This window comes from Physella acuta, unplaced genomic scaffold (assembly GCF_028476545.2).
Source record: "Physella acuta isolate Inbredline_101_S28 unplaced genomic scaffold, ASM2847654v3 ptg000119l, whole genome shotgun sequence".
Classification (NCBI taxonomy): Eukaryota; Metazoa; Mollusca; class Gastropoda; family Physidae; genus Physella; species Physella acuta.
The window spans coordinates 633,468-644,905 of record NW_026731639.1 but is presented as its reverse complement, the minus strand read 5'-3'; the positions used below and the strand labels follow the sequence as shown (position 1 = coordinate 644,905).

Here is an 11,438-nt window from a genome sequence, read left to right as displayed (position 1 = left end):
GGAATTAGAAATAAATAATTGTTTTACAGATGGAAATATTGCCAATGAGGAACGTTGCTGTGATTTTTTTAGCGCAATTTCCATTCTGGAGAATTGCGTTTATTAACCCGTCATTTCTGGATGTATGAATGAATGGATGGATGGATGGATGTATGTGTGTCCGCAGCTTTAAGTCGTATCTCCTCCTCAACGAAGCAATACCGATGACTAGTTCCAAAAGCAATTATGTTAAGCAAATTACGAGGATGAACATAGGCCATAAAAATTTCGGGTTTCTTTCATGGATTTCCCGGAAAAGCCAAAAAACCTCGAAAAAAAGCAGTTTTTGGCCCATATCTCGGCAACCAGACCACTTAGCGACTTGAAACATGTACCAATCGATTCCTGCCATAATTTAGAACAATATTGCCGAAGAAAGTTTTCAAAAATATCCTTTCGTTCGGTCACAACAAAATTTTTGAATTAATTAAAATTTGGACCGAATTAGTAGGCATTTTATGCAACCACACCACACGCGTCATCACGTTCAATAGCTGCGTCATCACGTTCAATGGCTGCGACGTCACGTTCGGCAGCTGGGCGCGCAATGGTTTTTAGTCATGTTACTCTATTGTAAATAAAACATGTAAAATACTGAAAAAAAAATTAATAAAAAATGTTTTAATAACTAACCAATGGTTTTACTAACCCTGCTCTTGATTTACGCTACGACAGAGCCCATTTTTAGATAACACAAGGAAATTGCGCTAAAATTGTCACTAGACTTTTTTTAATTACTTGTTTATCTTTTTGTGTTAGAAATTAGAGACTTAAAAAATTAATTGCCTTAAAAAAATTAAGAAAAAAAATATTGGTCAATATGTCCATGTGGACAATCATCTTGGAATAATTTCTCGAGTTAATCACCTAGTCATGTGTCCAAACTAACGTTGCTCCTATCAGGTTCAAGATTGTTTCAGTTATAGGTTGTAACGGTGATGGGAAACATGTAATCACGTGACAACCGTATGGGAAACATGCACCATCGTGACAATCGGATGGAAAACATTTAACCAAGTGGGAATAGGGTTGGAAATATTGAACCACTTGACAATCGGATAAGGAAAAAAAATATTATTGATATAATGGTGCATTTAAGCTGTTGAAACAAGCAATGCGATGCTTTTGGTTCAATAGTCTAAAGACTAGAACAGGTTTAACTAGACACGATCTTAAACGTATTTGATAAAATAAAAAGTCTATATCGTTTGACGAGTATTCTATTTTATTGGACAACTTGAATAATGATATGCATTTTTTTAATGATTTATATTTCTATAAGTAAAGTGAAAAGTATATTTTTGTGTGAGTGTGTGTATGCTTTTAGAACATGTTCACAATCTATTTCATTATACGATTTTTAAAGTTATTCTTTCCTATTTTGGCCTCAACATTTACAATATTAGTATCCGTTATTTTAGTGTGCTATTTCTCGATTTCAAAGTTTTTACGCATTTTAATCATAGCCCCCTGAAAACTTATAACATCTTCTTTCCTATTGTTCTCATAGCTATGATGCACATTATTTTAAATTTTAAACCATTTTATTTTCACAAGTTGTTTTCTCATTGATATAAATTAAAGGCAACAAATAGTTTCGTATTAACGTTTAGTCACCCAAGCTTTGAACGATAAAATTCCTCTTTAGACCTAGAGATCCATTGGGCGGATGAGGTAAGGTTTAATGTTTTCTTGATCTCGGCGTATAAAGAGGAAGTGTGGTCAGCACTATGCCCAGCCGCTTATACTTTCCTTAACATGAGTCAGGTACCCATCAGGACTAGTTGCACTAAAATACTTTTAGACTGCATGCATTTTAAAAAATATCAAACAGTATAATGTATTTAAGATCTCACGTGTATTTCTCTTTAAAGTGTATCCATATGACTTGAGAGAATTATTACCCGCTTGTTTCCCTTGAATTGTTTTCTTCATCTATGGGAGGTAAGGCTGTTAGCATACAGATATTGCGAATCACAGACCGACAAAAGGATACAGAACACTAAAGACAGTTATAAACAAAATTAATTAGACAATGTACACTTCTCTCAATACCATTTACTTAATAAAAACAAAGCCTAAAATACTTTTTTTTCTTATTGAGTTAAGCGTTTTTAACATCATATAATATTCGGGAGATAAAAAAATGATATGTAAAATACGCGACTATTATATTATTACTCGATTTACGGTGATAAGTGCACTTCAAAGTTTATAATTAGACAGTACTTTTTTTTTTTTTTTTTTTTTTTTTTTTTTTTTTTTTTTTTTTTTAAACACAATATTAAACACAACAGTGAAAAAATGGCAACAAATTTGTCGTCGAAGATTTTTCAACATCTTCGTCTATCAAGCCGCTTAATAGGATCAAGGGCTAGCTCTAATGTAACAGTTTCAAGTGGCTCAGATGTGGAGAACAAGGAATCAACAAACAAAGACATCACCATCACTGTCAATGAGAAGATGGACATCTCAGCTATCAGTGGAGTTCCTGAAGAACACATCAAAACACGGACAGTGAGAATTTTTGTCCCAGCTCGCAATGCCATGCAGTCTGGCAGCTATAACACACGCAGGTGGCGCATGGAGTTTGATGAAAGAGAAAGATGGGAGAATCCTTTGATGGGATGGATCTCTACAGGGGACCCTTTGTCAAACACTGAAGTCAACTTCTGCAGCAAAGAAGATGCCATCGCCTTTTGTGAGAAAAATGGCTGGAGTTGGTTTGTAGAAGAGGAAAAGAAGAAAACCAAACTGCCCAAGAAGTCGTATGGTGCTAACTTTTCCTGGAACAGCAGAACTCGTGTTTCTACTAAATAAACTTTTCTTGTTTGATTGTATTATTTGAATAGAAGAGAAGTAGACTTGATTTCGTTAAGACTTAGACAAATTTGCTTTAATCATTGGATTAAAGAATTATGAAAATAAAAAAAATAAAAAAATAAAAAAAATAATTAGACAGTACACCAGTGCCCAGTGGAAGGTTGTCCTGCCACAAAGCTCTTCAAAACTGAGGCTTCGTTTCAAGAACACTGGAATATCTTTCATGAGCCCAATATAACCATGAGATTTTGCCAGCATTGCTCCGCCTACTTCATGAACAACCCTGAGCTGGAGAGCCACCTGGCCAAACGTCACTCCCTCAGTGAACCAGACGTGGTGCAGAAACTCTTGTCGGAGGCCAGGGTCAAGGTCGTTTCAAATCCGAGCTTCAGAGATCCTGGTCATTTTTTGTCACCTTTTAGACAATAAGTCCTCCCATAACCAACACTCATTTTTCTCATCACTGTACTGTTGTTTGCTTTATTTTTTATCTAAAACTTTATCAATGTCTAAACCATGCTAAAACTTCTGCAGTAAACTGAAGAAACATTAAAAAAAAAATTAAAAAAAAAAATAATAATAATTAGACAGTACAGGGCAATTGAGCCTTGGGATGCAAATGATAAAGAAGAAGTTAGGGAGCATCTAAGTAACAATAGAAATTTCTTAAAGCATTGGGACAGTTATGATGTTGACGGAGAAAGACAAAATGAAATGCTTAGAGAAGCAAGGCATAGAGAGGTAGAAGATGCCTTTGAAGTAGATGGCCAAACTAAAACACATCATACTACTGCAGCATCACAGCAAGTTAACGAAAGCGTAACAGAAACCACCATAGAGGCCGAAGCCATGGAGACAATAGCGATCAGAAATTCCAAGGTAACGGGGTCTCAAAAAGATGGGAATCAAGAATATTTGGAGGCTGTCGACGAAACAATAAATGATATTCTTCAAGATAACACTAGTTCAGAAAACATAACGAAACCGCTAAAGGAAATTAAAAGCTCACAAAGTATATCAGCAGCAAAGGTATCAGGTCAACTGTCATATAGTCAAGCAATCAGTTCAAGTAAAAATCAATTACCTACAGTAAAGCCACCTCAAAGGGTCGTGACCAGGGCCCAACGGGATAGCAAACCAGCGGTTGGAAAGTTTGGCGTTAAAAGACCACCACCATCCAGCCCTCCAGAAACAGATGTTCGAAAGAAAACCCCAAATAATTCATGCTAACTCTGGCAACATTGAACATCAGGGGGGGGGGGGGGGGGGCTAGGGACAAACACATTATATAAACAACATAATAAATAAACACAATATTGACATCCTACTTTTACAGGAAACTAACATTTGAACTACAAAAGAAGCAAATAAACTAGATGCATAATTAATATCGACAGTCTCAAGCTAAACATCACTCGATCAGCCCTGAAGTAAATTAACATTAGAACAGTGTTCTGTTTCCCAGGTTTTTAAAAGTGCACAACCTGAATGGTATAAAGAGATACACACCTCACCCCCCCCCCCCCCCCACACACACACACACACTTCCTTCCACTCAACCGGACTGGCGGATTTTTCAAGGTAGCGTGCCCTCTTTGCCAAGGGTCAATTTTATGTCATGAAAAGTTTTGGAATGATAGATCAGTATGTGTACTGCAGAGACACTTATCCCACGGTCGTTTCTATTTCTGTCCATGTGTGGCTACAATGTGAACTTTTGACTCCTCAGCTAAGGACAAAGCACAGTAAACTAAGCAGTCAAGAGAAACCTAGTTTGCACACCTTATTTTAGTCTAGTTCTTATGCCATTTTATTTTCTCCATTTGATTATTATATATGCAATTGATGTTCATGTCTTTGATGCTGTGTAAAATCTATCAAATAAATAATTATTACTGATTTAAATGTTTAAAACAATTGAATTAATAAAAAAATTAAAAAAAAGGAAAAAAAACTAATTGAGGACTGTATAGATATAGATGTTTGAAAGGGAAGAGTGTTTGCTTTTACGTGTCTCATTGTAATAACATAGCTTTTCCGATTGCTTAAAATTTGTATCATTTTAATTCTCTGTAATACCAAATTCATTTCAGCTCTACTTTTTAAAAAAAAACAAATTCCCCCTCCCCCCCCCCCCTCGTCCCCTCAGCCCACCACGCCGAGAAAAAAAAATCCATTGAATCATCATTTAATTACACATTTGCATTTTCAGTTTCAGGTTGGTTTTTAATTTTTATTTTTTCTTTATATTTAGACGTTTTGTATTAGATCTATGTATAAGTAAACCATCTTAAATGAATGAAAGCAGGCTACAAGTAAGAAAGAAATATTACTATTGTAAATCTGTATCAGTCCTCACAAGCCGATGATGAAAACTGTAATACTAAAGCGAACACACAACTGACGCTATAAATTACGTGTCTGAGGGGGAAAAAAAAAAAAAAAAAAAAAAAAAAAATTAAAAAGTTTTTTGTTTATCCCACTCTATACAAAATGTTTCCTCATGCTCAATGAGTGTTAGATTTGCTTCCACTTCTCCCAAAAAATTTGAAGTTATTAATGTTCAGGATGAAGAAGACTTCAAGAAAAGAGTTATTGATTTAAGTACTGATACACCAGTTGTAGTTGATTTCCATGCAACATGGTGTGGCCCATGCAAATTGTTGGGGCCTAGACTTGAATCTATACTAGCTGAGGGACAGGGCAAAGTTGTGATGGCTAAAGTGGACATTGATGAAATTTCAGAGCTGGCGATGGCATATGGGGTCAAATCTGTTCCAACTGTTGTTGGCATTAAAAATGGGAAAGTTCTAACACAGTTTATTGGTTTGGTTGATGATGATCAAATTCGTACATTTGTTAAAAAATTGGTGCTGTCGTGATTATCCTGATTTTCCAGAGATTAAAAAAATTGTATGCAACATTTTGAACTTAAACTGAACTTGAATTTCCAATGTATTTTGTGTAAAGAACCTTTTAATTTTATACATTGAGAACATTTTTGTAGAAATTTTTTAGTTCTGCTGCTTACTTATTCTTAACTAACTCGTATGATAAATGAAATTTAGAGATTTAGCTATTTGTCATTTATAGAAGTCTTGACTTAAGTAATTTTTTTCTATTTAAGTTAGTTCAGTTGTGAGATTATTTTCTGTGTAAACAATTTCAGAATCGATTTGTTAAATCTTTTATGTATCATGTTTAAATATTTAACCAGGCTATATAGTATTATTATAAACATTAAAATTCTAGCTGTTGAATTAACCATTGACTGTTATTGAACTGACACATTTGTGTCACTGGTACGCATGGAGTGTTGTGATGTTATCTGAATGACTATGTTTAATTTACATGACTAGGCTTGTCCTGTGTACAAGTACATGGTTAAATCAGACTATAATTGTGAATGTGAATTAAAAATTTTAGCCCAAAACCTCAAGGCATTAATGGTCTTAATAAAAAAAATATATAATGTAAAAAAAAAAAAAAAAAAAAAGTTTTTTGTTTATTATATATGCAATTGATGTTCATTGTTCATGTCTTTGATGCTATGTAAAATCTATCAAATATATTACTACTACTGATTTAAATGTTTAAAACAATTGAATTAATAAAAATAAAAAAATCTACCCCCTCCTCTCTCCCCCTCTATCCACTTTACCCTCAGACATGATAACCCCACAATCCCTTTAACTGTTCCAACGACCTCACCACCCACCGCAACATCAATATCCAGAACTTATTTAAAGTTCTAAATCTTGTCTCTTTCCCCTCATCTTTCACACTGCAACCTTTTGAAAACTCAATGCGACCACTACAAAACCCTTTCAACTAGTCAACTTAAGTTGTTTCCCTACATAGAAAATGCTTCACTGTCCCATTGACCCTCTCTAAAAAATTTCCTTTCCTCTCCCCACCCAGACTTCTGACACTTTCATTTGACCTTCACCCCTTTTACTGTCATCCTTTGCAATTTTTTTTATAATCAAATACATGACATCATGTAAATATTCATTATGTACATTAGCAAAACCTTTCGTTTTCATTTGGTGTTCAAAATTATGTTAAAAAATTTGATGTTGATGTACTTGTTTTAATTGCAAATAAAAGTATTTAAAAAAAAAAAAAAAAAAAAAAAATTAAGTTGTTTCCCTACATAGAAAATGCTTCACTGTCCCATTGACTCTCTCTGAAAAATTTCCTTTCCTCTCCCCACCCAGACTTCTGACACTTTCATTTGACCTTCACCCCTTTTACTGTCATCCTTTGCAATTTTTTATAATCAAATACATGACAGCATGTAAATATTCATTATGTACATTTGCAAAACCTTTCGTTTTCATTTGGTGTTCAAAATTATGTTAAAAAATTTGATGTTGATGTACTTGTTTTAATTGCAAATAAAAGTATTAAAAAAAAAAAAAAAAAAAAAAAAAAAGAAAAAAAAAAAATAATTAAAAAGTTTTTTTCCTTTAAAAAAAAAAAAAAATTAAAAAAAAATAATTAAAAAGTTTATATGCAATCTTGGAAGTGGTGCTAGTCAGAAGCATTTTCATTTCAAGAGGAATTGAACTTAAACAATTATGGCAAAAGCATTGAAATTCGCATCTTATACCTCAAAATTGTTAGCTAATGGAAGTGCTAAACTATTACCACTTCAAAAAACATCGGTTAATCCATTGAAGCAATGTATTTCAAAAATTAACAGCAGCGTTTCTGAAAATCTATCTGCATCTTCATGGGCATACAGCACGCTTTCATCAGTTGTAAGGCCAGTCTTTCATTCGAAAGGATGCTGCTGTCCCATGTGCTCTAAGACTTGTGTTGCACCTTTCAGTACAGAAGTGGACAAAGAAATTTCAAAATTTTTGACAAAAGAAATTGAATACGAACAGTCTAAAGGAAGCAGCAGCATTCCGAAGATTCCAGGATTTGAAATTGTTGCAAACGGAGGTGATGTCACTTTAACAAAAACAAGTGGGAAAGAAAAAAATTGTAGTGAAACTGAATGTTAATGGTGCTGTGGACTGTGTCATGTCAGAGAATCCCACTGATAAAGAAAATGATCCACCTCAAATGATCTGTAGACCACCCTTTGATATTGAGATCAATAAGGGGGATGGGAAAAAGTTGGTGATTGAGTGTTCTTTTGCCAAAAATGATAGCTCATACATCGATGAGGAGGCATCTTATGATAAGAGCAGAGAAACAGACCAAATAGATGATCAGTTCGAGATTCATGAAATTTCTTTCCAAGATGAGGGATCTACAGATGGAGGGTACACTGTTTCAGCCTCAACAATGGATGCTGAACTCTTTGAGATGAATATGCTGGATGAGCGCGGCATCAATGATGAGTTTATTGTCCACTTGGTCGACTACTGCACAGCCTATGAGAACCAGCAGTACATTGGGTTCCTCAAGAAGTTACAATCATTCGCTGACAAATAATTTCATTTTAGTATTTGCATTTGTTCTGTAGTAAAACTCATGTTAGTACACTGTATGTTTTATTGCATTTAGGGGCTTGTATCATACTTCACTGAAAGAGAACAATCTTGCTTTAAGTCAAGCAAATTCATTCTTTAAAAAAAAATCTCAAATGTCATTTTTCATTTTATAATTATTTTGTAAATGGTCCATCAATAAACATTTGCTATACAAAAAAAAAAATAATTAAAAAGTTTATCCGTCACCTCAGCCCACCACGACGAGGAAAAAAATACCTTGAATAATCATTTAATTACACATTTGCATTTTCAGTTTCAGGTTTTTATATTTAGACGTTTTGTATTAGATCTATGAATAAGTAAACCATCTTAAATGAATGAAAGTAGGCTACAAGTAAGAAAGAAATATTACTATTGTAAATCTGTATCAGTCCTCACAAGCCAATGATGAAAACTGTAATACTAAAGCAAACACACAACTGACGCTATAAATTACGGCTACAGGACATTACCCCCCCCCCCGAAAATTACCCCCCCCCCGGACATTCCCCCCCCCCCCGTATTTACCCCCCCCCCCCCCCGGGGTCAATTACTCCCCCCCCCCTCAAGTTAAAATCGTAACTCTAACTAGAATTCAATGTCTATATACTACTTTAATCCAAACCTTAACAAAAAGACCAAAACCTAAGCATCCACCTTAGCCTAAAACTTCACACAAAACCAAAACCAACGCTAGACACAACCCTAACCTTAACCCTAACCCTAACCCTAACCCTAACCCTAACCCTAACCCTAACCCTAACCCTAACCCTAACCCTAACCCTAACCCTAACCCTAACCCTAACCCTAACCCTAACCCTAACCCTAACCCTAACCCTAACCCTAACCCTAACCCTAACCCTAACCCTAACCCTAACCCTAGCCCTAGCCCTAGCCCTAGCCCTAGCCCGAATCCTAGCCCTAACCCTAACCCTAACCATAACCCTAACCCTAACCCTAACCCTAACCCTAACCCTAACCCTAACCCTAAACCTAAACCTAACTCTATCCCTGTCCGGGGGGGGGGGGGGGTAATGTCCTACTGGGCGGGGGTAATTGACAGGGGGGGTAATTACTCTGGGGGGGTAATGACGGGGGGGGGAATGTCCGGGGGGGGGGATAATTGACAGGGGGGAAATGCCCTGTTCCCATAAATTACATGTCTGAGGCGGGGAAAAAATATATGCATATATAATTATAAAGTTTATAATAGTCTGATAAGTTTGTTTTGTTTCAAAAGATGGGGAATGTAGATTCTTTAGATAGAGTGCAAATCGGCAAGCTGATGTAAGCCTTGACTCTACTTCACCTAGGTCGCATTGAACCATCTTCCGGCCCCGTACTCGAGACAAGGATTTTTTAATAGCGATCATCCCATTACAGTCACGTGACTCCCGTCAACAGGTCCTTCCAGTAAACTACACCAACCACGGTACGGTCACTGATCGAATTCCCATCATTTGTTTTTGAGAACTCGATTGATGACAACCTTGTTATCAGCCAGGGGCCAGAGGGGGGAGGGTCGGGGAGGGTCGGGGAGTGGTCGGGGAGGGTCGGGGAGTGGTCGGGGAGGGTCGGGGAATCAATGCTAACCACATTTCCTCTCTTCAACCCTGGGTCAAGACGCTACCCACGGGGCTCATGCCGAGAACAGAAATTCAGTAAAGACCGCCTTAATGGTCTGGCTCCGTTTTTCGTAAAATGCTGTAGTTTTTTACTTTCTCGTATATACGAAGTATAGAGAAAGTATTGTAATCGTGCAAAAAAAAAATCGAGATTTTTACAGTTCTCGACGTTTTACACCTCACTGATACGGAAAAACATAATTTTGCAATCTTGTCCGTATGTCTGTGTGTGTGTGTGTCTGTGTGTCTGTGTGTCTGTGTGTCTGTGTGTAAACACGATAACTTGAGTACCGTTACAGCTAGGTTGATGAAATTTCATATATAAGTATTTTATCAAAATCGTAGATCCGTATCAACTTTTGAGCGATTTCCGATAACCGGAAGTGGTACTTTTCCTACTTTGAATTTTTCAAAAGCCTATAACTGGAGTACTATTTCAGATAGATAAATGAAATTTCACATGTAAGTAAAAGATCTAATTCTCTACCTTCTGTTAAATTTTGAGTAATTTCCGTTGACCGGAAGTAGTAATTTACGCTACTTCCGATTTCTCAAAAAACTAATGTAAATTTTAAAAGTACTAATAATATTGCGCACTATAATGCGCTTTTTTATTTGGCGTTCACTTGGTGTGCAATTAATTTGTCTACGAGATTTTATTCTATTTTTAAAACTTTAAGTATTTAAAATGGATTAAAAATTATGTCTATAGCCCGAGTTCCCATCCCCTGTTATTTTATATAAGAATATTCGAGAAAGTTTTGGAGAGATCACTCCTGGTTTATTTTTTTAAGTAAGCATTTCGTATGTCTGATGTTTCAGTTGACTTTTTAAGTAAGCCTAGCCTATGTCTAATGTTAAATAAGCATAGCGTATGTCTAATGTTGTAGTTTTTTTTAAGTAACCATGGCGCATATCTAATAATGTAATTGTTATTTTTTAAGTAACCATAGCCTATAACTAATGTTGTAGTTGTCCATAGAGTTATGTCAAATGTTGTAGTGAGCTCTACACATCATATAATATGGTATGTATTTACTTTAGTTTTTGTGCACATACATATAATAGGCAATGGTATGAGGTGGTTTACTTTTCTTATGTACATTACGTAAAAGTAAAACTGGATAGAAGATGATATAGAGCAACGTTTTATAACTCGACATCCGAACTTGGGACCTCCGGGTTAGCAGTCATAGTCTCTACCACCCGTCCTTAAAACAAATGCTGAACGGAGAGTATTCATTAATTTCTTTTCTTGTTACTAACTTGAAGGGGGAATATTACTGAAGCCTGTGGGCCTGGACAGCTGCTATAGGTTTGGTTTTAGTAACGTTTGATTGTAGTCTTTATCATGTTCCTGCTGTTACAGTAAGGTGGTAAAAAGACATTGTCCTACTATCTTTTATTTAGCAGAGAAATATTGTCCTACTGTGTCTTAGTCATTAGAAACACAGTGTCCTAC

General features: G+C 35.7%; 3 protein-coding genes across 3 annotated transcripts; all 3 read left to right on the top strand.

Moving 5' to 3' along the window:
- Positions 1-2,319: 2,319 nt before the first annotated feature.
- LOC131934885 (NADH dehydrogenase [ubiquinone] iron-sulfur protein 4, mitochondrial-like) lies at positions 2,320-2,874 on the top strand. Its single transcript, XM_059291076.1, has one exon. It carries the CDS (start codon positions 2,344-2,346, stop codon positions 2,857-2,859), a length of 516 nt encoding a protein of 171 aa, XP_059147059.1. The 5' UTR covers positions 2,320-2,343; the 3' UTR covers positions 2,860-2,874.
- A 2,473-nt stretch (positions 2,875-5,347) lies between these two features.
- On the top strand, positions 5,348-5,870 carry LOC131934891 (thioredoxin, mitochondrial-like). The gene has a single exon (XM_059291131.1). It carries the CDS (start codon positions 5,373-5,375, stop codon positions 5,742-5,744), a length of 372 nt encoding a protein of 123 aa, XP_059147114.1. The 5' UTR covers positions 5,348-5,372; the 3' UTR covers positions 5,745-5,870.
- A 1,555-nt stretch (positions 5,871-7,425) lies between these two features.
- On the top strand, positions 7,426-8,521 carry LOC131934890 (conserved regulator of innate immunity protein 3-like). The gene has a single exon (XM_059291128.1). The coding sequence runs from the start codon at positions 7,897-7,899 to the stop codon at positions 8,311-8,313; it is 417 nt and encodes a 138-aa protein (XP_059147111.1). The 5' UTR covers positions 7,426-7,896; the 3' UTR covers positions 8,314-8,521.
- Positions 8,522-11,438: the final 2,917 nt, after the last annotated feature.